A 27,630-nucleotide genomic window follows, 5' to 3' on the forward strand; every position below is an offset into this window, starting at 1 on the left:
GAAGCTGAGCCCTGTCCCTCCAACCTGCTGCTCCGAGCCCCAGCTCTGACTCCCATTCCCACTGACGCATAAGCTTAGAGCCCTCCTGCCCACTAACCCCCAACTCTGAGCCCACCCTTTGATAGGCCCTCAAATCTCAGCTTGGTTTTCACCAACCCCCCAACCTCTATGAACACAACCCAACCTCTAAACCTCATCTGACTGACCTGCCTTTGAGGTCTTCCGTCTTCATCTATTCCCCAGGTCTGAGCTTTCTACCTTTGGTGCCCCACCCCTCCCAGATTCCACCCCCCATGTCCCCACCTTTGCCCAGCCCAGCCCACCCAGCGCTCCCCTCCCCACCAAGCTCCAAGGAGACCTGGAGCTAGTGCCTGTGCTTGCCTCACGGGGCGCAAGGGGAGGTGTCGGGTTGTGAGCTGCCCACACACAAGATGCCCTCCCGTGGGGCAGGGTGGGGGTCGGGGCTCTGCAGAGGTGTCACAGCACTTTCCCAGGCAGCCCTGCTCTGTTCCCAGGCCTAGGCCACCTGACGGTCCTGGAGGACAAGCTGCTTCCCATTCTACCCCTGGTGACCGCCACCTTGCCAACAAGAGAAGTCTGAGTGTCTTGTTCACTCCTGCCTGCTCTGGGAAGTGGAGGCTGGAATGGACAGCATGTGCTGTCTGGGCCCAGTGGCACGGGCACAGCGGGGCTCCAGCCTCGCTTCTGTCTAGCACTCTCCCCCTGTTCAGTCTGCACAGAGCTCCCACTCCGCAAACCTCCTCCTGCTTTCTCTTCCAAGAGAAAATCTGCCAACTTCTGCCAAGGTGGCAACTGCTTCAAAGGGCAGAAAGCTGTGGCCATGTGCCATGAGGGGTTGGACTTCTGTAAGGTGAGCCCTGCTCCAAGGACTGGGGTGCTACAGGCCTTTCTCCTCCTGCTTGGGGAGTGGGTAGCTAGGAGCCAGGCGGCCTAGGGTCTAACAAGCTTGAGCCTCTCAGCTCTGCATTATGCCAAAAACCCAGGGCAGCAGCTGGAATTTTCCAAGCTTCCATGATGTGCCTCTTTGTTTCAGACCACTCTGCATGTTCACCGGGGACTGACTGACCTTGTGGAGAAGGAGGTTTGGGTCCACGGAGGTTCAGCTCAGCCCATGACCCACTTAACACTTTCTGCCTCTGTGAGTGTGGGAGAGGGGCAGAGCGTTGATGAATGGTCCCATCTCTTGCAGCTGAAATGGTCCAGCTCAGGCTACACCGAGGGCTGCAGCCAGGTCTGTGAGGCAGGGACCCCCCCAGGTGTCATGGGGCTGTGGCTTACCCGGCTACCAGGAGCTCTGTCAAGCCTTGAACTCAGGCAGTTGCCTCCAGCTGGATGGGAGCCTTCACTTCAACCAGGCAGCCCCAGGGGCCACCAGGAGCCCCCTGCACTGGGCCCTGGCTGCGGCCATGCTGCTGCTCCTCCACTCTGCCCTGCTCCTGTTCCTGCCGCCTTAGCTGGGCCCAGCAGAATCAGGGAGCAGTGGCCAAGAAGACCCGGTAGGCCCTGCCAGCCCCTAGGCCCACACCCAGCTCTGATTCCTGTAGTTGTACCTTTAGTAAAAGTCCACAGCACTGGACTTGAGGGGCCTCACTTCTCCCCTCTTAAGGCCTACGACTGGACATGGACCCTCCTGGGGGGCAGGCCCTTAGCCCCAATCCCAGGGAGAGGCTAGGGTTTGTCTGGAAAAGTAGAAAACCTCTTGTGTGACCCCCATCCCAGTGGGAGGACCCCAAAATCCTACAGGGACAGGGACAGTTTCTTCATCTGTAAAAACTACCCAGTCCCGGCCGGGCATGGTGGCTCACGCCTGTAATCCTAGCACTCTGGGAGGCCGAGGCGGAAGGATTGCTTGAGGTCAGGAGTTCGAGACCAGCCTGAGCAAGAGCGAGACCCCATCTCTACTAAAAAAATAGAAAGAAATTAGCTGGACAACTAAAAATAATATATAGAAAAAATTAGCCGGGCATGGTGGCGCATGCCTGTAGTCCCAGCAACTCGGGAGGCTGAAGCAGGAGGATTGCTTGAGCCCAGGAGTTTGAGGTTGCTGTGAGCTAGGCTGACGCCACGGGACTCTAGCCAGGGCAACAGAGTGAGACTCTGTCTCAAAAAAAAAAAAAAAAAAAAAAAGTACCCAATCCCATCCAGTTTTCCCAGACCCTCCTCCCCCTAGCCTTTGACACTATGAGCAGGCCTGGAGTTGGGGTCCCCTGCTTTCCTGCAGTGACCTCTGCTCCCTCCATCTCTAAGGCTCTGAATCTCATCCTCCACATGACTTTGAAACCAAATCCAAATAAACTTGAGCTCCCTTAGTGCAGTGGATGTTTCCAGGACAAGAAGATTGGGAAGAAGGCGATGTCTGTTTCTGGGAAGGGTTTACATATGCAAAGTGGAACTGGTCGTTAGGATGGTAACTGGTCAGTGGGTTGGTTACCTCGCTTAGGGAAAGAGGAGGGGAGACTGGTCAGAAGTCACAACAGTCACCCCTTCTCCAGCACTCGCCCGTTTCTTCAGTTGGGGACAAAGCTTGAGAGAAGGTGTTTTCATTAAAATAATTCATTAAGTAATTCACTAACTCAATAAATGTGTTCTGAGTGCCAACTGTGTGCCAGAAACTGCCAGGGCCATGAGGAAAAGGCACAGCCCTGTCCGCGGGGAGCTCTCAGCTCCGAGAAATGGCCAGCAGGCTGGGAGAGAACCATCCTAGAATCCCTTATCTGACCTGGCCCTTTTGCCACCTGGAGCAACCGCCTCATCTTAGATGGGGAAATTGAGGCCCAAAGGGAGAAGGGTCTTGGTCAAGGGTACGTGGCCAGGTGAATCAGAGAAGAGGCTTGAGAACCACAAAGTCCACTCTCAGGCTGTCTTAAGAGCCGAGGGGTCCCTCTCACATCCTCTGTCCTACCCAGAGACTAAACGCCTTAGCCTGGTGACAGTCATCGCAGTGCCGCACATGAAAGTGTGTTCACATCCAGGACCCTCACACAGTCCCGTGTGGCAGGCAGGGCTGGGTGGGCTGAGGAAGGACGCAGGGCAGTGTGGCAGTCAGTGTAAATGGCCCGGGAGTTGGAGTCAGACTTCCAGCCGAGCCCCAATCTTGCCACTTGCTAGCTGTAGGACCTTTGTCAAATTGTTCACCCTCGCTGAGCCTCTGTTTCTCCGCCTGGAAAAAGGGGGTAATTGTTCTTCCTAGTCTCGTTCTCCCTCCATTAAGCTAGGATAGGGTAGTTATTTGGAAGGGAAGAGTTTCAGTACAGGCCAGACTGTCCCTCCTAGAGTGAGAATAGCTGAGAACAGAATTAAGGAGAAGATAAAAATGCATTATTTTCTTCTCGTAAGGTAAACGTGACCATCTTCTTTTCGGGCTCTGGACAGGCAGCTCTGGCCCCATGACTTAGAGGGCCAGGGATGGGGATTAGGGCACTCATTAGAAAACTCTCCAGAATAGGGAGCCCAGCGTACCCCAGGACCTAAGGGGTTAATGGGGGCGAGGAGACTCCCCCATGATCCGCTCAGGCATGCTGGGACTTGCAGGCTGGCTGACCGTCTTGACGCAGGGGCTGCTGGGAAACGTAGTCACTGACCTGCCCCGGCCACAGTGTCCCACGCGCCGAGCGAGCAGTGACAGCTCAGGAGGTAGGCGGCATTGGCCAGGGGCTGGGAGCGGGTACAGAGCAGGAAAGCCAGGGCTGGGCAGGAGGAAGTGGGCAAGCTGAGGGCTGGGACCCCCGTCCTGCCTCCATCAGACCGGATACCACCCCCACTCCCCCACCCCCCCCTGCGGCTGATGCAACGGGCCTGCTAGGCAGAGAGGGGCAAGGAGCAACGGGATGCTTTTCCTGTCTCCCAGGAAAGTGAAACAGGCCTGGGTTTCTTCTCCAGGATGGGACGCGCCCTTCCTGAGAGTAAGGGGATATTCCCCTATCTCCACACAGACACACCACTGACACCTCCCAGAGAGGTGCCTGCAGGACAAATACTGCTCCCCTCCCCGCCAAAGGGCTCTGCCCTGTCCCAGGAGCAGTGGGACCGGGTCCCCTTCTCCAATCACGGAACCAGATACCACACTTCCAACAAGTTGACTGGACCCCACTCAAGAACAAAGGGATGCCCTCCCAGGCAAAGGGCAGTCAGACAGAGTGTACATCCCACCAGGGGCAAGGGGACTGGGCCCTGTCCCTGGAAACTCTAAAAGGCCTATTCTAGAGAGGAGAAAGAAGAGGAGGACCAAGCCTTCCCTCTGGCTTCCACCTCCACAAAGGCCCCTCTTTCCTGCCCCCCAGCACTCTAAGGCAGCTCCATCACCTCATGGGTAACTTGTTGACCAAAGGGGGCTCCCATGTGCCCTCCCCCAGGGTGTGTGTCTGCAGGGGCCAGCATGGACCAGTCTGTGGCGATCCAGGAGACCCTGGCTGAGGGGGAACACTGCATCATCATATCCTTCCCTGCGCTGAGCTCCCAGCCCCACGCCAGCCCTGGTCTTGGCAAGTGGAGCGGAAGTTGTCGCGATGTCTGTCCCCTCTCCTTCTTTTCTCTGAGCTCTCCCGGGAGAAGGAAACCAGCATTTACTAAGTATTATACTTACTGAGGCCTGGACCTCCCATCCACCCTACGAAGTTGGGGATTATTATCCCCCTTTCATAGATGAGGAAGGCTCAGAGAGGTGAAGCAATTTGCCCAAGCTCACACAGTGAATGGAGGGGCGCGGGGGGTGGGAGGGGGAGGGAGGAGCAGGGAGGGTGGGTTGGGAGAAGCCTGGCTCCCATTCATTTTTCCCTTGACTCTGAGCAGCAGGCGGTGCAAGGTGTGCTGTGTGAGGGAGACAGCCGGCAGAGCCGCCTCCTGGGGCTCGTGCGCCACCGCCTGGAGCATGGTGGCCAGGAACACGCGTGAGTGAGGGGCTCGGCCCCTGCCTGCCTGGGCCACAGGGATACTCTTCACTGCGCCCTCCCGCTGGACTAAAACCATCCTTCCAGGGCAGGGTCTGAGTCGTCTAGAATAATCATCACAATGATAGTTAATATTTTTTCAACACTATATTCTACATGTGACAGACATGTATTCACTCATATAATGCTCAGGATTTGAGGAGGAGGCTTCTTGAGAAGAGTTTCACACACTAGTCCAGATCTTGAGCCTTGTGGTCGGTCTGCCTTGTTGCTAACAAGTCACTTGATCTTGAGCAAGTTGGTTTACTCCTCCGCACCCATTTGTTCAGATTAAAGATTAAAGTGAGTCAGTATGTATAAAGTGTTTAAAACACCATGAGGCATATAGAAAGTTCTCGATAAATGTTGCCTAATAATTCCTGCATATTGCGTAGAAGCAGACAGATAGAGTAAATAATACTTGCCAAAGGTCTCATCGCTGGTAGTGAAGCTCAGGGTCTCAGAGCTGGCAGGGAAGGGGCCTTAGAGATTTTTTTAATCCACAACCCTAGTTTTATAAATGGGGAAACTGAGGTTCAAGGAGAGAAAGGGAGTGGCTAAGGTTGCACTGTTCCTGTCACATGCAGTGTTAGAATGCACCATGGGTAGATCAAATGTGTATTTCACTAAGGAAGCCAGGAGCTCCCCCAATAAGGTCATTTTTGATGACCTTACCCATAAAACTGGAGGCTCAGATGGGCTCCACGTACAAGCAGTGTGCATAGCCAGGGCACCACCAGCACAGTGCTGGGAGCCAAGGAGGGAATACAAGCACTCAGGGCCTCCAAGATGGGCCTGAGTGGGGGCAGTGGGCCGCGTCCTTACCTCTGCTTCCTGCCCTTAGTCTTTTCCTGTATACGCACCGGAGGATGGCCATTACCGGGGATGATGTCTCTTTGGACCAGATAGTGCCAATCTCGCAGGATTTTACGCTGAAAGAAGGTGCCACAGGGAGCTGGGTGGTATGAATCCCTCTCCTCTGGGCCCCCCAGGTCATCCCTGCCTTTTTGGGGGGGCTAGTGGGAATAAGGATGGTGCTGGGGCTGGGGTGCTCTACTGCTAAGGGCATTCTTGTTTCCTCTCCATAGTGTTCCCAGAAGGTGAACTCTACATCCTTGGTGAGTGGTCCTCTCTGTCTGGGTCCTGCTTGGGCCAGGGGGGTACAGGATCTTCAGCGAGAGGAATGGTGTGAAGTAAGAGCACCCCTGATATCCTTCCTGTGGCAAGTAGGACCCTGTGGGATCGGCCCCTGCCCACCTCGGTGGGCTCATCCCCCATCACTGTCTTCCTTGCTGCAGTTTTACAGTTCTCACCGCGGGGGCCTCGCACATGCTGTTTCCTCTTCCCGAAAGCCTCACACCTCTTCACTTAGCCAACTCCTACTCAGCCATCAGAGCTTCCGTTCATGCACTTCTCTTTCCAGGAAGCCTTTGTTAAACCCCTGAAGTTGTCTGTATCTCACTGATACACATGCCTTTTTCTCATTCTTGCCAGCCCTCTGTCACTCATAGTGATTTAATTATTCATATTGATGTATTTAATGTCTGTCTACTTTGCTAGACAGTAATAATAATAATAGATGCAAATATTTCACCAGTGATTATCTTGTACCAGGCACTATGCTAAAAGCTTTTTTTTTTTTGAGACAGAGTCTTACTCTGTCACCCTGGGTAGAGTGTAGCGGCGTCATGGTAGCTCACTGCAGCCTCAAACTCCTGGGCTCAAGTGATCCTTCTGCCTCAGCCTCCCAAGTAGCTGGGACTACAGGCATGCGCCACCATGCCCCGCTAATTTTTTCTATATATATTTTTAGTTTTCCAGCTAATTTCTTTCTATTTTTAGTAGAGACGGGGTCTCGCTCTTGCTCAGGCTGGTCTGAAACTCCTGAGCTCAAGTGATCCTCCCACCTCAGCCTCCCAGAGTGCTAGGATCACAGGTGTGAGCCACCCAGTCCGGCTATGCTAAAAGTTTTACACACATCATATCAGGCTTTTCTCACAACAATTCTATGCAGTTATCATTATTTTCATCCCCATTTTATGGACAAGGTAACTGAGGCACAGAGAAATGAAATAATTTGGTAAGGGGTGGAACCAGGATTCGAATTTAGAATCCAGACTCTAGAACCTACACTCTTAATCACTCTGCTAGGTTGCTTCTGTTCATTCATTATTTTGGCATGTTTGGTTTTTAAATTTTGTGTGTATGTGTGTGTGTGTGACAGGGTCTCGCTCTGTCCCCAGGCTGGAGTGCAGTGGTGCAATCATAGCTCACTGCAGCCTTGAACTCTCGGGCTCAAGTGCCTCGGCCTCCCAAACCACTGGGATCATAGGCATGAGCCACCTCACCTGGCCTCAGCATATGTTTTTGAGTACTCAACTATGTGCCCGGTACTGGGTACATGCCATGAATAGGGTGTTTTCCACAGTCTAGCTCCCTGAAGACAGGCCACATCTGTCCTCTTCACTATGGTGTTCCCAGTGCCTAGCATGGGGCCTGGCAAGGTCAGGTGGACTGACTGATGGACAGCCCCTCTTGCTGCCTCTGTGTGCTTTTCATCCCAGTGGGAGAGGAACAGACCACAATTCCAGAGAACCTGTGCTCTCCCAGCTCCATCTAGTACTGCGGTGGTGAGGCTTATTGACTTTTCAAAGCCTTGGTCTACCTCCTCTATAAAGTGGGGATGATGTTAATTTGGTACAGAGGATTCCCTTATTGTCCCAGGACCATCCCCAAGTGAGTTGCTTAAGGGCTGAAGTGGCTTTGGGAGCCTGGGCTGCTGATTCTCCATTCTAGGGACTCCAGCTTTAAGATGCATTAAGCACTTAGCTCCTGGCAGCCAAGGGCTCATTTCCTGTTTCCTTTGTGCAGGCTCAGATGTGACTGTCCAGCTGGACACAGCGGAGCTCAGCCTCATATTCCAGCTACCCTTTGGTTCGCACACCAGGATGTTCCTCCAGGAAGTTGCCAGGGCCTATCCAGGTAGGAAACACCCCAGGCTCCTGGAGTGGGGGTGTTGGCCAGGTACTCACCTACCTACTCCAGTTGACTTTCTACCCTTTGGACTCACACTCCACAGTTTCTGTGCCCTCTCAAAGCTGTTGGCATGAAGCTGCAGTGCCCCCAGGCTGCCAGCCAACCATGGTGTATGCTTTTCTGTTTACGGTTTCTAGACTTGAATATTAACTACAGCAGGGCCCCTTTGCCCGCCTAGCCATGGGCAGGGCTGCACAGGGTAGATTGTGACTGTGATGCAGAATCTCTTACAAGTTGGCAATGTCAGCAGCTTGTAGAGGATCATCTTCCCTCTCTCTGCCACCCAGAGCTAGAACCAAGTGAAGTCTGTCATATGTGCTCTCTCCTGCCCTTGAACCCTGCTCTATCCTCCTCTGCAGCTGAGAAAATGGTCTAGCTTTGGGCTAGCAGTGAGAGGTTAGTGGCCTCTAGGACAGAATTTGTTTAGATCAGGAAATCAGCCAGGCAGGTAAAGGAGAATTTACTTATAGAGCAGAGGATCAGTCACAGAAGATGCAAATTCAAGCCACCAGGTGCTGGGGCTTCAGTGTTTACCCAACACTTTCAGTTGTTTCCTTTCAAGCTAACATCTTGTCTCTGTAAGAAGGGGGGAGGTGGGTAGGGGAAAAGGCTTGCCTTGTGGAGCCTGAACCTCCAGGCGCTCCAGATTATTTTGTTTGCTATGTCAGGAAGGGGACTGACTTTGGATACAAACTGGGGTACGTGGAAAAAGGAAGTAGAAACGTGATTATAGAGCCTTGACTGCATGGTTAAGGGGTTTAAAATTCATTCTATAAGCAGGGGGAAATTTATCTCTAAATCTTAATAAGGACAGCTTACTTATGATTATAAATAATAGTTGTAGGAAGTGTAATAATAGTGATAACACCAAAGAGCCTGGGCTTTGAAGCTGTACAACTCCTTGAGTCTGAAACTCATCTCTGCCAGACCCTGACTGTACAACTTTGGGGGAGCCACTTCACCTCTCCGAACCTTAGCTTCTGTATGTAACTAATGTCTTCCTCATGGGGTTGCGAGAATTAAATGAGATAATACATGTAAAAGTACCCAGCACATAGCAGGAGCTCAGAAAATGTTTTTTAACCTTTACTACAGTCTTACAAGGTAAGTATTATCAATGTCTCCATTTTGCAGATGAGGGAACAGAGGCTCAGAGAGGGTAAGAGCCTTGCCTAAGTACTTAGCTAGTATAAGAAATGACAGAGCCAGGATTAGGCAGGATTTGACAGTTCAACTCCGGAGCCTGAGCTCTTGAGTATTTTGCTCTAGTTCTTCCTTACCTCATGCCACCCTCTCCCCTATAAACAGCTCAGGGAAAGCTTCATGTAGGAGGTGGTGTTTAAGCTGAGACCAGAAAGATGAACAAGAGTTTTTTTCTCAGGCAGGCAACAAAGAGGAAAAGGGCATGACAGTCCCTAGGGAAGAGGAGGGAAGAGCCCTGGTTTGGTGGGGCTGAATTTGGGGTAGAAGGGGGGTGTGGCAAGAGCTGAGTCAGGAGAGGCCAGCAGAGGGCAGCTCATGAAGGGTCTTAATCAGTAAAGGAGCTTGGACTTTGCCCTACTGCTTGTGAGGAGCCTAAAAGGAATTTTAAGCTTGGGGAATGATAAGGAAAGATTTACAAGTTAGAAAATTTTTCTTGCAATTGGTATGGAAAAGGAGAGCTGAGAGCAGAGAGATCAATAGGAATGTATTGCAGTGGTTCAGGAATGAAAAAATGAGGCTTGGACCAGGGCCCTGGTCATGGAAGTGGGGAAGGAGAGAGGGACTGGAGAGATACTGAGGTCAAACTGATGAGAATGAAGGCACTATGGGGGCAGTGAATTTGGGTCATGTTCACAGCTTTATCCTCTGTGATTAGAACAGTGCCTGGCATGTAGCAGGCACTTAAAAAATTTGTTGAACAGAGCTTGGCACCTGGCTGCGAGAATGAAGGAGAGAGAGGAGTGGAGGGTGACTTCTCTTTTAGGGTTAGGTGTGTGTCTTGCAGTCCTCTTACCCACTCTTACTTCAGGGGTCCGAATGGCACCTGGGGTAACCAGCAGGGAAACTTTGCACCAACTCAACTTCTCTGAGTGGTGGTCATGATGGGGATTTCCTCAGGGAGGGCCCTGGATGGGAGGAGACTCTCCGAATTGACAGACTCTTTGATATCCACCAGCCCAACCCTTGTATTTTGTAGATAAAGGGACTAGAGTCCAAGATGAGGTCACAGATGAAAGGAACTAGGTTTTTTCCACTCAGTCCTTGATGGGTAATGTTGTACAGTACAAAAGGCCAGAGAGTGGAAGTGCCTTGGCCAAGAGACGACAGTAAGAGAAACATTAGCTAACAAGAGACCACAGTTAGCTACATTAATTGAGACCCTACTATGTGCTAGACATTTTTCTAGATCTCTAGACAATCCACAACAACCATGTTTGTTTTCTGTTTAGTCTTTTGAGCAATACCAAGGAGTAGATATCCTGTTTTATAGATGAGTAAACTGACACAGATAAAGTAAGTAACTTACCCAAGTTCATTCATCGATTGAAGTAGTAGGACCAAGTTTGAAATCCTAGGTTCTGATGCCAGAGTCCATAAAGTCCAGAGATTTCAGTTCAGATCCCAGCTCTGCCACTTCCTAGATATGAATGTGGACAATTTATTTCATTTCTACAGACTTTCGCTTTCTTATTTGTCCAATGGAAATATAAACTTGCCTTACCTAATCAAAGGGTTTTGTGAGGATCAGATGAGGCCAAGTATGGGTTAGTAGTATGTAAATGCTGAAAATATTAATAATTTAAAAGCTTTGTCTGGCAGTGCCATAGGTAGGGCTGGAACCCGAGTCTGCTTGTGTATCATGTTCTTGCAAATCCAATTCAGTTTGGTCAGGCTCATGCAGTTCTACAAAGCACAGTAGGCAGGACAGCAGAAGGGTTCACAGCAAGTGTTTTGGAGTCAGACAGACCTGGGTTTAATTCAGAGGTAGAGGTGGCTCAAGAATGTCTAGGAACTGACATTTTGGGCTGGATGATTTTAAAAAAAAAGAATTTCTAGGAAGAAAGGGTAGCAATCTGGTTAAGGGGAAAACAGAGGACCTGTCTTGGTGGTATATTAATAGCAAGCACACTGATTTTACTTAGAGCATGTGTTTCTTTGGAGCAGCTTGCAAATTGCAGATGGAAGTTATGGGTAGTTAAAGCCCCCAACCCATTGGCATCTGTTTGGGTCCTTCATTCTGCCACTCACTCTGTGACCTTAGACCTCTCAACTCAGTTGCCCCCTATATAAAACTGAGATAATAGTTTCCTACCTCATAAAGTTTGTGTGAGGATTAAGGTTATATATATACACGAAACACAGACCTTGGCACATAGTTACCATGAGGTCAGAGGAATGGCGAGGGTGTTTGCCTTGGAAGTACTTCTGTGTTCACAATTATGCATTTGAACCTCAGACCCACCCTGTGCTCCAGGGAAACGGGCTTGGAGACTCTCCAGAAGATACAATCATGCAGAGGTGGAGCCGGCTCTTCAAGCCCGTGGTCAGTCTGCCCTCCTTGTTCCTGCACAGGCCTGGATTCTGCACCTCAGGATCCTCAGTTTCTGTGGCTGTCTCGATATGGGTGCACAGAACCACAGCTGGAGTCGCCCACGCCCGGTGCTTGGAATTCGGCCCCAGGTACCTGGCCAGGGTGCGCGACAATTGGCGGAGGCAGGTACCCATCTCGGAAGGGGCGGTGGGGATTGGAGGAGGCTCAGCTTCAGGGGGCGGGCTCCGTTCTGTTTGGGGGCGGGGCTGTGGACCAGACGGACTTTCGATTGGCGGAGGTGGCGCCCGGGGGCGGGCCCACCTGGGGGCGGAGCGCGCGGGGCGGACGGCGGGATGAAGAGCTTGAAGAAGTAGGCAGAGAAATGTCTGCCGCCGGCTTTCGGGAGCGCGACTCTGCAGGTCCGGCGGGCGGCGGGAAGCGGGGCTGGGGAGCTGGGCCGGGGGCGGCGGCGGGCCCGGCCCGAGGGTGGACGCACGGGGTGAAGACCAAGGTCCTGGCCCTCCGGAGGCGGGGACACAGGGTCAGAAGTTCCGTGATGTTATTCTCAGCCGGGCGTGACGAGAGCAGGCGGGTGGGAATGGGGTACTCGGGAATCCGGAGGCTGGGGTTTTAGTAAAGCTCCGTTCCTAACTCGCTGTGTGACGTGGGGCCACTCGCTGTCCCTCTCTGGGCCTCAGTTCCTTCAACCGAGCTTGCTCGTTAGTCCCGACCTTCTGTCTTTGGCGTGTGCGTGGGTGCACTCCTTGTGACAGAGCCTGCCTTTGGGTGGGTATGGTGCTTGTTGGGGTTCTCTGTCAGTCGTCAGCCCTTGTGATAGATTGGGCTGCCCACAGAGCTGTAGTCCAGGAGAGCCCTGTCCACCCTGGGGCTGGAGGCCAGGATGAGGTTACAGATGAAAAGGACTAGGTTTTTTTCCACCCAGCTTTGGTGGATAATGTTGTGCAGCACAAAAGGCCAATTATTGAGCAGGAGGTTGTCTTTTAGAGAGTGAGAGGCTCAGGGTTGAAATTTGGGTCATTCTGGTTCGTTGGGAGGACCTGAAAACCTGTCTTTTGTGTCCAGTTCTATGGTTTTCTGCAAAGCCTCCTGGTGTTTTTTTTTTTTTCTCTCCCCTGGGTGTGCCCATGAAACTCCAGTTATGTGCAAGCTTTGGCATGCCCACTAGTATCCACTTGTACCCCTTTTCTCAGTCATTTGCTAGGAATGGAGAGTCTGTTAAGTAGCTGTGTAAAGAGTGGCCAGCACTCCACTTGCTCTAACAGGGCTTGGAAACTAAGGGGCAGGGAGGAGTATGTTGCACAAAAGTTTGTAAAATGAGAGGAAACTAGGCGGGCAGAGGACTTCCTCGGTGCTTATGTTCTTCTTTCATTGCAACTACCACAAGGCGCGATTGAAGCACCTGGTGGTGCTTGCTGATTGTTTGCACCATTCTTGGGCTTATCTCACAGTTCACTTGAAGAGCTGATTTTGAGACAGCTATTGCTTCAGTTTCTATGACATTCTAGGGTATGGTGCTGGGTGAGAGATTAAGATTAAGAGCATATCCTTGGCCAGGCGCGGTGGCTCACACCTGTAATCCTAGCACTCTGGGAGGCTGAGACAGGAGGATCGCTTGAGGTCAGGACTTCGAGACCAGCCTGAGCAAGAATGAGACCCCATCTCTACCAAAAATGCACAAATTAGCTGGTCATGGTGGCACATACTTGCAGTCCCAGCTACTTTGGAGGCTGAGGCAGGAGGATCGCTTGGGCCCAAGAGTTTGAAGTTACGTTGAGCTATGATCATGCCATTGCATTCTACCTGGGGGGACCAGAGCAAGACTCTGTCTCAAAAAAAAAAAAAAGAGTATATCCTCATACCCTCTCCTTGCCCCTTTGCAAAAGGCTGCCAGAATCCTTACAGATAATTGGTGGAGGACAGGCCCAGTGACAGCAGAAAGAGGTGGACTCTGTCTTTCCAGCCAGAGTCTCCAGAACCAGGCTGTTGGACTGTTGGAATGCTTCATTCCCTTCGTAGAGGGACATCTTCCATGAGAAGTCAGCCCTGCCAGCTCAGAAGCCAGTTAGCTGCCCCTGGGTGAGAAATGTGCAGGGATCTCAGAATCTTTCCTTCCCTTTCGTAAAACAGAAACTATTCCACGTGCTGAAGAGGAATCACTGTCAAGGTTTTGGTTTTGTTTTAGTTTAAAAGAATGTGTCATTGGGTGCAGTGGCTATGCCTGTAATCTTAGCACTTTGGGAGGCTGATGTAGGAGGATCACTTGAGCCCAGGAGTTAAGAGGTTGCAGTGAACTGTGATTGTACCACTGCACTCCAACCTGGGCAACAGAGCAGGGCCCTGTCTCTAAAAAAAACAAAGATTTTGTCCTATTGTAATACGTACAGTAAGTGGGGTTACACTATTATTAATTGCTAAGTTGTTCCTGTTAAAATTGGTAAGAGATGGCACCAAGCCCCCAGTTCTGTTCAGGTCATCTCTGTTTCCAGAGTTGCTGTAGCCTCAGAATAGAGTTATATCTCTACTCTGAGGCAGGCAGAAGAAACCCTTTGGGATGACTTGGATGAGTCCTGGGCCCTATGCAGGATCCCCACTGCGGTTTTCTGGATAAGAGCCCCTTCAGTTGCTAGATAGAAATAATAAGGCAGTTATATCAGAAAGGCATGCAATTAAAAAAAAAATGAAGTATTTCTCCCAAATGAGTCCCCATTCTTTTTAAGGAAAGAAAAAGCTACACAAAGTTAAGTGTAGTTAAATAAGTGAAAAAGCAGAAAGGCAGATAGGAAGAACCCTTTGGGATGCCTCTGGATGTCAGTCCAGACCCCAGGGGAAACAGGGTAGTAGATTTTGTTCTTCCTATATACATAGGATCAAAATACCCACTTCCAAATGGCCTGGGGAACCCAAGGCAAAAGGCTGCTTAAAAACACTGTTTGTGGCCGGGTGCTGTGGCTCACGCCTGTAATCCTAGCACTCTGGGAGGTCGAGGCGGGCGGATCATTTGAGCTCAGGAGTTCGAGACCAGCCTGAGCAAGAGCGAGACCCCGTCTCTACTAAAAATAGAAAGAAATTATCTGGACAACTAAAAATATATATATGGAAAAATTAGCCAGGCATGGTGGCACATGGCTGTAGTCCCAGCTACTTGGGAGGCTGAGGCAGTAGGATTGCTTGAGCCCAGGAGTTTGAGGTTGCTGTGAGCTAGGCTGACGCCACGACACTCTAGTCCGGGCAACAGAGTGAGACTGTGTCTCAAAAAAACCCAAAAAACTAACAAAAAAATCCCACTGTTTGTGAACTGGGCATGATGGTGCATCCCCGTAGTCCCAGCTACTTGGGAGGCTGAGGCAGGAGGATCCTTTGAGCCTAGGAGTTTGAGGCTACAGCGTTCTATGATTGAGCCACTGCACTCTAGCCTGGGCAACATAGGCCCCATCTCTGTTTTTGAAAAATGCTCTTTGTGATGTACAGCAAGAGAAACACCCACACCTACCCCAGGAGATGGCAGTTTGACAGAGAGAGGTCTGGTAGTCCATAAATAGAGGTAAGAAATCGTAGGGTCAGCCCAGCAGAACACTGGTCCTTGTAGGGTAAGCCTAGGTCAACAGCACCCTGAAGGCCTAAGTATTCTGGGGACAAGGTGAATCTGGTCTTCATTCCTCATCTCTGCCTTGGCAGAGAAAGGAAAGATCTCACTTTGATGATTCTTTCCAAAATGTCCATTCCTTTCTTTGATTTGTCTCTGCTGAATGCAGGAGTGTTAAGGCGAGATGGCAGGGATTATAGTAAAAAAATGAAATGAAGCTAGTTTCAGATTGGAATCCATGTCTTCAGGTTGAGACTGTTGTCTGGGAGTTAAGTTGTGATGTTGAAGTGAGATGTGGTGCTTCTGGTTGAGTGGCAGCCTGTTCATCTGATTCTCTTGGCCTCTTCAACTGCTAAGACCTTTACACTGGCCTTAGACTGGTAGTTGTTGGCAGGGGCTTTTCTGCTTTTTCATTTATTTAACTGCACTTAACTTCTTTGTCTAGCGTTTTCTTTCCCTAAAAAGAATGAGGTCAGCCGGGGCAGTGGCTCTCGCCTGTGATCCTAGCACTCCAGGAGGCCAAGGTGAGAAGATCACTGGAGGTCAGGAGTTTGAGACCAGCCTGAGCAAGAGTGAGACCCGGTCTCTACTAAAAATAGAAAACATTAGCCAGGCATGTTGGCGCCCTTTAGTCCCAGCTACTCGGGAGGCTGAGGCAGGAACGCCTGAGCCCAGGAGTTTGAGGTTGCAGTGAGCTATGATGATGCCACTGCAGTCTGCCCAGGGCAGACAGCAAGACCCTGTCTCCAAAAACAAAACAAAACAAAACAAAAAAAAGAATGGGGTCTCATTTGGGAAAAATGTTTCTTTTTTGTTTCTTAAATTACATGCCCTTCCAAATATAACCGCCTTATTATTTCTATCTAGCAACTGAAGGAGCTCTTATCCAGAAAACCCCAGTAGGATCCTGCACAGGGCCCAGGACTCATCCAAGTCATCGCGTAAAGTGTTCACTGGCACTTCATCCTAGGTGTATGCAAAGACCTGGAGCTGTGCTCTGGAGGATTCTGAGCTATGCACTAGAAAGGAAACAGCTACTGAGAAGTCCCACAGGGGCCATTCTGGGCTAATCTAACAAAGTGGTAATAGCAAACAAAGTTTGGTCTTTTGAAGTGGTTCTGTAATCCCATGGTTGATTCAAAGTGAGCAGCCAGCTTTCTATAATAGTAACTCAAATTTAGAAAGAAATGTGTTAGGAGTACTTTTTCCCCTAGACCCAGGAAACAAAGCATTTAAGTCTGGCCTGTGAAAGGAAATGACTGCTACTTATGTGTCAGGGTAACAGAAAGGGTAGCCTAGATTACCAGGGTAGAAGCCAGAGAGAATGTTAGAAAAGTAGCCCCTGGGTTGGTTTTCTCTCTTTTCTTTCATCTTGCTTTGTCAGTATTAATAAGTAAAACCTGTACGACCAACATATCCTTTTAGCATGGAGAAAATGAATTTGCTTTGGTTTATCCTAGAGACAGAAACAACACTCATCATTTCTACCTTTGTGGGAAGCTCTGCAGGCTCCTAAGCAAATTAATTTATTTTGGGTCCCCTTATTTCTTTAAACAAAAGAGAACTGTATTCGTTTTTCTTCCTCCTTTTGTTGTTCCCCTCTCCATTTTCCTTCTTTGTCCCATTTAACCCTGTGTTTGTTTCTAATGTAGGAGAACCCCCTACAGACTTTTTTCTTTCTGAAAACAGTTTGTTTGGAATTCTACAGTTGTTGTCTAGAGCAGGAGAGGTGACCCATAAAGATTCAGTTAGAAGTGGAGCTTTGCACAGAGTAATGCTCAGGGACGGACGGTTCAGTAAGAGAGGGAGGCATCAATATTTATTATAGGAAAGACAGTTTGGGGGCATAGAAGCTAGCTGAGCATGTTTTTCTTCCTGCTTAAAATGTTCTGTAACAATTTTGTAGACATTACTGGTGATCTGCACGTGAACTAAGGCTAGCAAATATAAATGCGAAGAGCTTCTGGGAATGAGGATTTAAACAAAGTGTATGTCTAAGTGGACTGGATATTTTTCTTTCTCTTTTCTTTATTGCTCCTTGGTATAATACTAGGCAAGTTTCTTGATGTTCCTCTCTTATATCTGTAAAATGGGAGTGAATGTTTGCCTCCTGGAAGATCGTGCAGGACTTAAGGAATACTAAATTATTTAGGAGTACTTTCGTTTGGTTAAGGTAGAAATCGCAAATGCCCACCTCTAAGAGTTTGGAATCTGGCTGCCCTCTTCAGGGCCTATCCTAAGACAATTCCTTCTCAATAAGAACTGCACTTACTATCTTCTTTACTCCTTTCCTCCCTCCAGTTTCATTGCTTTTAGTGCAGTCACTCGATGCCTTGGTCATCCTTGACTGTTCCCTCACCTCTTACGTATAATAAGCAAATTCTGTCTGTTCTTTTTCTGCTATGTCTCTCCTGTCTGCCCCACATTTCAAAATCCCCATAGTTCATGTTGGTATCCTCTTACCTGAACTATTGCAGTGATCTCCTCACAAGTCTTCCTAACCTTAAGTTCCTCTCTCCCTTAGAGATCGTACATGTGCACCACTCCCTGTTGCCTACAGAATAAAGTTCAAATTCCTTAGTGTGGTGTTCAGGTCCTGCACAGCCTGGCCTTATCTGGCCTCACTGGTCTTATCTGCCACAACTAATCTTTATTTCTTCTTACTTCAAACATAACGGCTTCTTATTTATGGATAAAGCCCTGCACTTTTTCACCTCTGTGTTGACTTCTCATTTAGCTACATTTTAGTAAGCTTGAGTTTGCTGCCCTTAGCATTTTGCATTCTCTCTTCTTTCCACATGCCAGCCCAATGCCTGCCTTGTACCTGAGTAAGTGCTCAAAAAATGTCTGTGTGTCTCTGGTTGAAATGTAGAGGCCCATACAATTCCTAGCCTGCAGTGCCTTGTAGCCTGAACACCTCCTGCCCCCTTCCTCCTTGAGCATGCTCTGCACTGCCCTCCCCCGCTTCCTGGTTTGCTCTTGGCCACTTCTCTTTTAGCTTTATCACCAGACCACAGACAGTTCACAGAAGGCCCACTGAGGGGAGAGCCTGAAGGAAAAATTCAAGTCATCTCTCCAGTGCCCTATCACCACTAACCATGAAGTAATTGCACTGTAGTCTTCCTCCTTGAATGCTAAACTGGTCATATTTAGTCCTTACTAGCCTAAATTCTATTTGCACAGAGTGCAAATTGGATTTTCAATCCAGGGCTTACAGGTGTGCAAGGGCATGAGACGTGTTTTTAGCCATGTCTGTGCCCATTTTAAATGCCAAAATCATGGTAATTTTTTTTTTTAAAGTCGTGAGATACTGAGAAATGGTAAAAGAAATGAAAAAAGGAAAGAAAAGAAAACTCAGCATGGATATTTGACTTATAATAACAGAACTATTTGCATGTGGTGGCCAGGCTGAAATGGGAAAAATAAATTCTTTCCATTCTTTTTAATGCCAGGTGTCCTGTGTTATGAACTTCACTCAGGAGCTCCCCGCCTCGTGTGCTATGTAAACACTTAGCTCTCCTTTGCCATAAGAGTAAAATCCAAACTGCAAGTGATATTCAAGTCTTACAGTTTACCCTAAATTAGTTACTGTTGTCATCATTATTACTAGCAGTTACCATTTGTTAAAGACTTACTGTGGGTCTGTGGGTTTATGCTGCAAAGGTTTGTGGGCAAAAGTTCTGGAAAAGGATCTCCATTTTTCAGTTAGGTACATTGAGGCTCAGAGAGGGTAGGTAACATGCCCGTGATCACTCACCTGGTCAGTGACAGAGCTGTCTTTGTGCTTTTGCTGACATTTTTTTCCTTTGCCAGAAAATGTTTTCTGAGCTCCTAATCTTTTGTTTTTGTTTTTTATTATTTTATTACTTTTTTTTTTTTTTTTTTTTTTTTTGAGACAGAGTCTCGCTGTGTTGCCCAGGCTAGAGTGAGTGCCATGGCATCAGCCTAGCTCACAGCAACCTCAAACTCCCGGGGTTAAGCTATCCTACTGCCTCAGCCTCCCCAGTAGCTGGGACTACAGGCATGCGCCACCATGCCCGGCTAATTTTTTTCTATATATATTTTTTAGTTGGCCAGATAATTTCTTTCTAGAAATTAGTAGAGACGGGGTCTCGCTCTTGCTGAGGCTGGTCTCGAACTCCTGACCTCGAGCGGTCCACCCGCCTCGGCCTCCCAGGATTACAGGCGTGAGCCACCGAGCCCGGCCTATATTTTTTTAAATTATTATTATTATTTAGACAGAGTCTCACTCCGTCTCTGGGATTAGAGTGCAGTGGCGTCGTCATAGCTCACTGCAGCCTCCCACTTCTGGGCTCAAGCAATCCTCTTTGCCTCAGCCTCCCAAGTAGCTGGGACTACAGGTGCGCATCACCACACCCAGCTAATTTTTTAATTTTTTTGTAGAGATGGGGTCTTGCTATTGCCCAGGCTGGTCTCCAACTCTGGGCCTCAAGCAATACTCTCACCTTAGCCTCCCAAAGTGCTAGGATTACAGGCATGAGGCACCACACCTGGCCTGTTTTTAAATCTTTTTAAAGACTCATGCCACTCAGGAGCCCCTGGTTTTTCTGATAGGTGATACAGTCTCTTGGTTGGACAGTCTCTTGGGAGAATAGACTCTTGACTCAGATTGCCTGGGTTTGAATCCTGGCTGGCTCTGTATGTACTCTTACTACTATGTACTCTTGGACAAGTTATTTAACTTCTCTGTGTTTATCTTCTGTAATACGAACATAATAACAGCACCTACCTCACAGAGTAGTTGTGAGGATAAAAGATATATGAAGTGGTTAATGTGTAGTAAGCATTAAATATCTGCTATTAATATTATTCGTGATAATATTACTCTCATTGTCATCATCAACACAGCTGGGCTTGGATTCTGGCTAGTTGGATCTAGATTGGTTTATCTTCCCATGAGTTGAACGCATTCCTTGCTAGTATGTGTGGCCTTGTCTTAGACTGAGAGAGCCCTTGGAACGGCCCCCTGGTGGTGTGTACACAGCATGATGTCACTGGTAAGCATCAAGCAACCCACCAAATCCTGCCATTTGAACTGTCAGGTATTTTGGAGCACATGGTTTGCAGCTATTTTGCTTACATGGCTTTACAGGTTCTTCCAGTGTGTTGGAAATGAAATGCAAAGGCTGGTGACTGAGAAGATAGGAGGGGACACCTCCTATTAGATCTGTCTAGTAGATGCTCAGGAAGGATAGGACGTGATCTCCACCCAGCAGTGACAGGTGCACACCCACACATCCTGTAGAAACCATGATGGTAGTTTTGCTTTGTTGTCCAAGCAGGTTTAACCCTTCTGTTCACAAAGTACTTACTCCTGAGAGTTTACAGTTTCTCTGATGATGCTGTGTTCTTGTTTGCCATGGGAAGGCTATGAGGCTTCGGAGTCAAGCAGATCTGGGTTTTAATGTCAACTGCTCTACTTACTGGCTCTGTGTCTTTGTGTGTGTCTGCTCTGTGCCTCAATACCTTACTTGTAAAAGGAGGCCAGTAATCAGACACAGTACATGAAGCACGTAGCACAGTACCTGGTTGTGAGAGGGCACTGAATAAATGGTAGTCAGTATTATGAAAGCAGAGGGGGATAAGGGGTGGGAAAGGAGAGGGAAAAGAACACAGTTCTTGAATGTCTGCTGTGTACCGGGCATTGTGCTAGGTTCTTGACCTGTATAGATTGTATTTGTTTATCCCTTTGGCTTCTCTGTAAGTATGATAGCATTACCCCCATTTTACAAATGAGGAACCAAATTAAGTAATTTGCTTGAGGTTTCATTTGAGGTGATGGGTGGAGCCAGTAAAACAGCCAGCTCCATTTTATTACAAAGCCCAAAGCATTTTCTAGAATACTCTAATGTCTCTTAAAGTGCCAAACAAGTTATGTAGAGAAGAACACTGTCAGAATTCTGAGGAATGACTGCTGAGGACTGGACTGGTGTGGCTAGGAAGGGCTTCATGAAGCGGGAAGTGGGGTGGAGAATGGGCTCTGGAGCAGAGGTGGCCAGAAAACAGGAGGGACCGCTTGTGAGGGCAGGAGTGAGGGTGGCATGCGTGGGGAGCCTGTCTTTTTAGATTGGGCCATCTTCGGGTGATGGATTGATGAGGGTAAATAGAGTCAATATGCAAAGGGCCTCAGATGCCAGTTGAACCAGTTTGGGCCTTCACCTGCAGGCAGTGGTGTAACACTGAGTTTTAGAGCCAAGTCCAGAGACCAGACAGGATAGGGAGAAGAAGTGGGAGGATCTCCTATTTGGGAGACTTTTGAGGTCGCAAGTGAGGAGGTGATGACCTGGAGGAAGGCAGCTGTGAGAATGAGGAGCCGGATGACTGACTCTTTGGGGCCCAAGGAGAGAAGTGAGTGGATGGCAGGATGGCACCCCTGGCTGATGGGGAGAATGCTGGAGCTGGTGACAGAGGGAGAGCTCTGGGAAAGGGTCCAGAAGTTGGCCATGGTTTTACCTGGGACACATTGTGTATAAAACATCCTATGGAAATGCCCAGTGGACAATGGAGGGGCCTAGCAGGGCTGGACAGCTCTGTTTATAATCAACTGTGATAGCTGGTGGTTCTGCTTGTAGAGGAAGAACAAGGTCTAGATCTGCACTGTCCAATATGGTAGGCACTAGCCATATGTGGCTATTTAAATTTAATTTAGGTAAAATGTAATCAATTCCGTTTCTCATTTGCTCAAGCCACATTTTAAGTGTTCAAGTGTGGCTAGTGGCTACTGTATAAGATGGTGCAGTTATAGAATATTTCTATCATCAAAAAAATTCTATTGGGCAGCACTGGTCTAGGCCTTGCAGAGTGCCTACAAATAGCTTGGGGGCCTAGAGGAGGAAACAGAGCAAAATAAGGAGACAGAAGGAGCAATTAAATGAAAAAATAATGTTGTGGCCTCTCAGACAATTCTCAAAAGGGGATATTTCGATTTTGATTTGAGTTTACTTTTTTCCCTTGTATAATGTTCTGTTTTAGAAATAGCCCAGACCTGAAGTCTGGTAGGCCAGGCTACAAGACATTGAAATTGAGGCCTTGCCTCCTATCTTTGTTTTGTAGGTCTGGGCCTTCAACAGGTCTGGTTTGGCTTCTAGAGCATTTGTTGGTCATGCAGTGAAGGGTGGCCTCCAGCTGACCATGGGAAAGGAAGACAGTAACCATATAAAGGCAGATACTGTTATCTTTGTTCAGTGGAGGAAGTGGAAGCTTCAAGATGTTAGGTAACTTGCTCAAGGTCACACAGCTGGTAAGAAGCAGGGCCAGAAATAGAACCTAAATATTTGAATCCAAAGCTGGTGTGTGTGTGTGTGTGTGTGTGTGTGTGTGTATAAAACACATAAAAATATGTGTTATTTTTGCTAACTTTGAAAGTACATATAAGCAAAAAAAAAAAGAAAAAAAAATCCTACCACTGAGAAGTGACTACTGTTAACATTTTGGTGTATACCCTGCCAGACTTTCTATGTATATATGTATGTGTCTGTATAAATTCGGTATATGTGTATATTTATAAACATGTTATATATGTAAGCAGACATATACTCCAGTCCTTTCTAATGCATATAGATATGTCAGGCCATGCCCATGACTACCATCCTCAATCCCTTATGGGCAATTCTGAAGTCCCGAAAGCTCTGAAAGCTAAAAAAAAATTTCTTGTAAGTTTGGCCCAAGCTCAGTTTGGCAGTAAGACTTGCCTGAACTGACATGAGACTATTTATAGGTTTTGTTTATCCCACTGTGTTACTATTCATAAGTTATACTGTGGAAATATAAAAGGGTTTGATTACTGGGTGTTACCTCAGACTCTGCCGGGGTTGTTATATAACATTTGGTATAGGTAGTGTGTTGTCTGTCTAAAATCCCCCAAATTCTGAATTCCAAAATATACTTGGCTCAAAGGGTTTCAGATAAGAGATTGTGGGTTTATATATGCTATACTTGGGCTAAGGAAAGGGCCTCAAGTGTTAACACTGACTATTGGGTGAGATGTGGGAGAGGGGTTTTGGTTCTAAAAGATGTACAGTGCAAAGTGCAGTATTTGCAAGAAAAATAGAATACTTGCACTTTTACACATCCAGATCACGCTGCAGTTGTTACTATAGTTTGCCTACTAGGTAGGCTGTTACTGGGAAATGGTTTCAAGTGTAGCGTGAAAGGTGGTCAGCGAGAATTACACTGAGCTTAGTCTGTGCCCTGAGGCTATTTGTTCAGGATTTGACTGCCTCGTGTGAGCCATGTATTATGGCCAGCTGGGGTCACAGAGAAAAACATCAGTCCCTGCTCCCAAGAAGCTTGTGATCTAGCTAAAGACGTAAGACAAATAACAACAGTTAAACCCAGTTGCGGTTCCATTACAATAAATGCCTTGATAGAGGTAAGCACTGTGTTGTGTGAGCATATAAGGAGAGGGCCAGAGGAAGCTTTTTGGAGGAGATGACTCCTGAGCTGAATCTTGAAGGACGAGTTTGTTGTTCATAACATGGGGGTGGAATTGGGAGGTGTGAGGATATACCTAGGAGTAGGGGTAGGCTGAGGAGGTAACATCTATTTGAAAAGATAATTGGTTCTGGTGTGACTGGATTGGGAGGTGGGAGCAGGGAGTTTGGAGTGGGCATGGGAAATGGGGCTGGAGAGGTAGACTGAGGCTATTTATTAACGCCTTTGTGTGAAATACTCAGAGATTTGGGTTTTATTCCAAAAGTGATGTCAGTTATTAAGGGATTTTTATGCACAGGAATGACCTGCTCAAATTTGTGTTTTCTTCTAAGTGTTGGCAGAATGCAGGCAGGGAAATCACTAAGTGGGCTTTCCAGAAATATTAAGGGCCTAATAAACTAAGGCATGGCAGCAGGGACAGAGAAGAGGGTCAGCTATAAAATTTAGGAGAGAGGATTCATAGGCCTTGGTGACTGAATGTGGGAAGAAAGGAAAAATCCTTGTTGTCACCTAAAGGATTAGAGGTCTGAGGTTGGAAAAAGGGCCGAGTGGGAGTGGGGAAGCAGGAGTGGAGAAAAGACAGGAAGCTGTGGCCAGAGAGGGAACTGTGGGGCTGTGTAACGGCAAATCTGGTAGAGAGCTGCTGACAGCCGGCTTCCGTGTGAGACTCTGGAGAGAAGAGATTCCGAGAAGACAGCCCTGTGGCTGGAAATCCCCCACGTCGTGCCTTAAAGTTTCCATCCGTAGAGTCATGAATGAAGATGTTCCAGTCCTTGCTGGACTAAGTCCAGAGAGAGACCCCATGTGAGAGCGTGGACAAGATATACGTCTGCGCGGCAGTTTTCCCACTAGTCCACTACCCACCCCTGGCTGTGAGCGGAATCCACAGGGGCAAACCCGCTGGTCCCCAGGAGGCGTCCTTTCAGCCAGGCTGTTAGGAAGTACCCAAAGAAGCAAACTCCTGATGGAGTCCGTAGGGAAGTACTGACATGCAGAAGCAGCACTTATTCATGACTCCTTAGTTTAAAAAGTACAGGTGCCTTTGCATATTATAAAGCCTCATTACATATTTATACTAAAGTCTCTACTTTAGAGATGAAGAAATTAGACCCAAAGAGAGGAAGTCACACAGGAAGGTAATGGTAGAGCTGGACATCAAGTTTCCTGATATTTTGCTGCACTTAACACATTGAGTACCTTCCGAGAACCCAGTAGCATTCTCCATCTCAGGGAAATAGCACAAAGAATACCAAGTCCCTGCCTCATAGAGATCACTTTTTTTGAGACAGGATCTTGCTTTTTTGCCCAGGCTGGAGTGAAATGGCATGATCACTGCAGCCTCGAACCTCTGGGCTCAAGAGATCCTCCTGCCGCAGCCTCGTAAGTAGCTGGAATGACAGGTGTGTACCACCACACCTGGCTAATTTTCAAATTTTTTATAGAGACAGGGTCTCACTGTGTTGTCCAGGCTGATCTCAAACTTCTGGCCACAAGTGATCCTCCTGCCTTGGCCTCCCAAAATGCTGTTTTTACAGGCATGAGCCACCACACCTGGCAGAGCTTACATTTTAGTGGGAATGGCATCCAATAAGAATAAATAAATATAAGATTTAATATCAAATGGTATTAGTGCTAAGGGGGAAATTTTTTTTAAAAAAGCAGCAGTGTGGCTCCCAAACTGTGTGCCAAGGTACCCTGGGCTCTGTAGTGACACTCACAGGGATACTATGGGAGATTGACATTTTCAAGGTAAACACAGAAATCTGTTGGAACACCAGATGCACTTCTGGCTCAAGGTAGTTCACAGTTTCAACTTTATATGGTGCTGCATTCCTTTTGATGACATATCTTTGGAAAGCGGGGTTTTTGGTGGCTGCTGTGATTAAAAACAAGTGCTGTGCAAAAATCAGTGTGGAAAATTGTGTTTGGTGTCTAACCTGATTCCAACATTTGAGAAGTTGTGCAGTACCCAACAGATATACACATCTCGTTAGTAATTGTGGTTAAGATTAAATGGAAATGCTTTTTCTTTGTATTTATGTGTATTATTTTATTCAAACTGCTACTAATTTGTTAGGGCTTAAATACTTATTAATTTATTTGGCCCTAACTACTTAAGTAGAACTGTTAGGTGTTTCTTTTGGCCTAGAGGTGCCTTGAGAAAATTATTGAGACAGCAGGGCGTGGTGAGCTCAGCACGTTTAGGAGCCTCTGGACTAAGGGGATAGAGTGATGCAGGGTGGTGGGGCCTCTGACTGTTATTTGGGACATCCGAGAGCGCTTCTGACATTTGGACAGAGGCCTGGGTGAAGTAAAGGTGTGGGCAGTGTGGAGATCTGGAGGAAAAGCACTCCAGGTAGAGGGACCAGCAAGAGCAAAGGCCCTGAGTTGGAAATGAGCTTGACATGCTCTAGGAACAGCCAAAAAGGAAGCGTGGCAGGGTCCGGCTGAGTGAGGTGGACCGTGGCCGGTGAGGTTGAAGAGGCATAAGAGGCCAGGTCAGGTAGGCCCTTATTAACTTTGTTTAGGGGGTCGGATTTTATTCCGAATGTGAAAATGTGATGGGAATCTATTTCAATGTTTTAAGCAGGGAAGTTACTTCATCTGATACTCTGATACACTTTTTCCCCCCCAAACTCATTCTGGCTGCTATATGGAAAACTAACTGTAGGAGTGTACTTCTAAGCACAAAAAGCAGTTAGGAAGCTGCTGCTGTAGTCTTGGTGAGAACTTCTGTTTTTTGAGGTTTTTGTTTTCACTTTTTTTTTTTCTTAGGTAGAGCTTGCTTGAATTGCAGATGAATTAGTTATGGGTGTGGGGCAGGGAGGAGTCAGGGGTGAGTCCTAGGTGTTTATTCTGAGCAGCTGGTTGGATGATGTGCCATTTACTGAGCCGAGGATGACTAAGCAGAGAACCAGTAGTAAAGAATCTGGAGCTCAGGTGGAAGGTCCAGGCTGGAGATGGAAATTTGAGAGTAATCAGCATGCAGGTGGTTTTTACACCTATGAGACTAACTGAGATCTTGAGATAAGAACCTTATCCCAGGACTCTGTCTGGGGTCATTCAGGTGTGGAGAACTGTAGAAACTATTTATCAAAGGAGGGAAGAACCGTCTATCAAGACCAACCAAAGAGGTGGAAGTAGACTTAGCTGAAAACTGAGCATTGACCACTGGGTTTGGCAGTGGGAAGGTGGTCAGTAACCTTAACACAGCAGTTGCCGTGGAGTAGTGGAGACAAGGCCTGATTGCAGAGGGTTCAGAAGAGAATGGGAGGCGAGGCAGAGACTAGATAAGCTTTTCAAAGAGTTTTGATTTCCGTCTCCAATATGTGTTTTTTTTTTAAATAAAAATTTAAATTTTAAAAGTTTTAGATTCCCATACCCCCTTTAGTGAGGTTATTTCATACATTTGTGATATAGTTAGAGTCTTTTGTCATTTTCTACATTTTACCCTGGGATCCCTTGATGTCTTAAATGATTTTTTAAAATTTGCATACATTAAGGTTCATTCTTTGTGCTATAAATTTCTGTGGGTTTTCGAATCCATGAATAGTGTCATGTATCCACCATTACGGTTTCTTTCCGCATAGTTTCACTGCCCTAAAAAGTCTGCTGTGCTTCACCAAATTAACCCCACCCCCAGAACCCCTGGCGACCACTGATGTGTTTACCATCTCTATAGTTTTGCCTTATCCAGAATGTTGTATAATTGGAATCACGTAAGATGTAGTCTTTTCAGACTGACTTCTTTCACTTAGCAGTATACTTTTAAGATTCATTCATGTCTTTTCATGGCTTGATGACTTGTTCCTTTTTGTTGCTGAGTAATATTTCATTAGATGGATGTACCACAGTTTGTTTATCCATTCACCTATTAAAAGACATCTTGGTTGCTTCCAGTTTTTGACAGTTGTACATCAAGCTACTGTAAACATTTACAGGTTTTTATGTGAACATAAATTTTCAAATCAATAAGTACTTAGAAATGCTGGATCATATGAAAAGACTTTAGTTTTATAAGAAACCAAACCGTTTTCCAAAGTGGCTATACCATTTTCCATTCCTACGATCAATTA

At 47.6% G+C, this 27,630-nt stretch overlaps 1 protein-coding gene and 1 long non-coding RNA gene across 11 annotated transcripts in view; one reads left to right on the forward strand and one right to left on the reverse strand.

The window, feature by feature from the left end:
- The first annotated feature begins 3,614 nt into the window (after window positions 1-3,614).
- INPP5B (inositol polyphosphate-5-phosphatase B) overlaps window positions 3,615-27,630 on the forward strand; it is a 49,348-nt gene continuing 25,332 nt past the window's right edge. For 4 of the 10 annotated variants that reach the window (XM_045548210.1, XM_045548212.1, XM_045548216.1 and 1 more), the window contains exons 1-7: window positions 3,615-3,654; window positions 4,374-4,453; window positions 4,813-4,907; window positions 5,791-5,888; window positions 6,035-6,064; window positions 7,818-7,928; window positions 11,538-11,915. In XM_045548210.1, coding sequence (XP_045404166.1) covers window positions 4,397-4,453; window positions 4,813-4,907; window positions 5,791-5,888; window positions 6,035-6,064; window positions 7,818-7,928; window positions 11,538-11,915 — 769 coding nt within the window. In that variant the 5' untranslated portion in view covers window positions 3,615-3,654; window positions 4,374-4,396. Of the gene's footprint in view, window positions 3,655-4,373; window positions 4,454-4,812; window positions 4,908-5,790; window positions 5,889-6,034; window positions 6,065-7,263; window positions 7,929-11,531; window positions 11,916-24,919; window positions 24,935-27,630 lie in introns of those variants that run through there. The other 6 variants (XM_045548213.1, XM_045548217.1, XM_045548215.1 and 3 more) reach the window with 5 other exon arrangements.
- LOC123635737 lies at window positions 5,086-11,605 on the reverse strand. The gene is made up of 3 exons (XR_006734197.1): window positions 11,428-11,605; window positions 10,492-10,602; window positions 5,086-5,878 (listed from the first exon to the last, which is right to left on the reverse strand). It is a non-coding gene; the product is annotated as an uncharacterized LOC123635737 (long non-coding RNA).

This window comes from Lemur catta, chromosome 3 (genome assembly GCF_020740605.2).
Source record: "Lemur catta isolate mLemCat1 chromosome 3, mLemCat1.pri, whole genome shotgun sequence".
NCBI classification, from domain to species: domain Eukaryota; kingdom Metazoa; phylum Chordata; class Mammalia; order Primates; family Lemuridae; genus Lemur; species Lemur catta.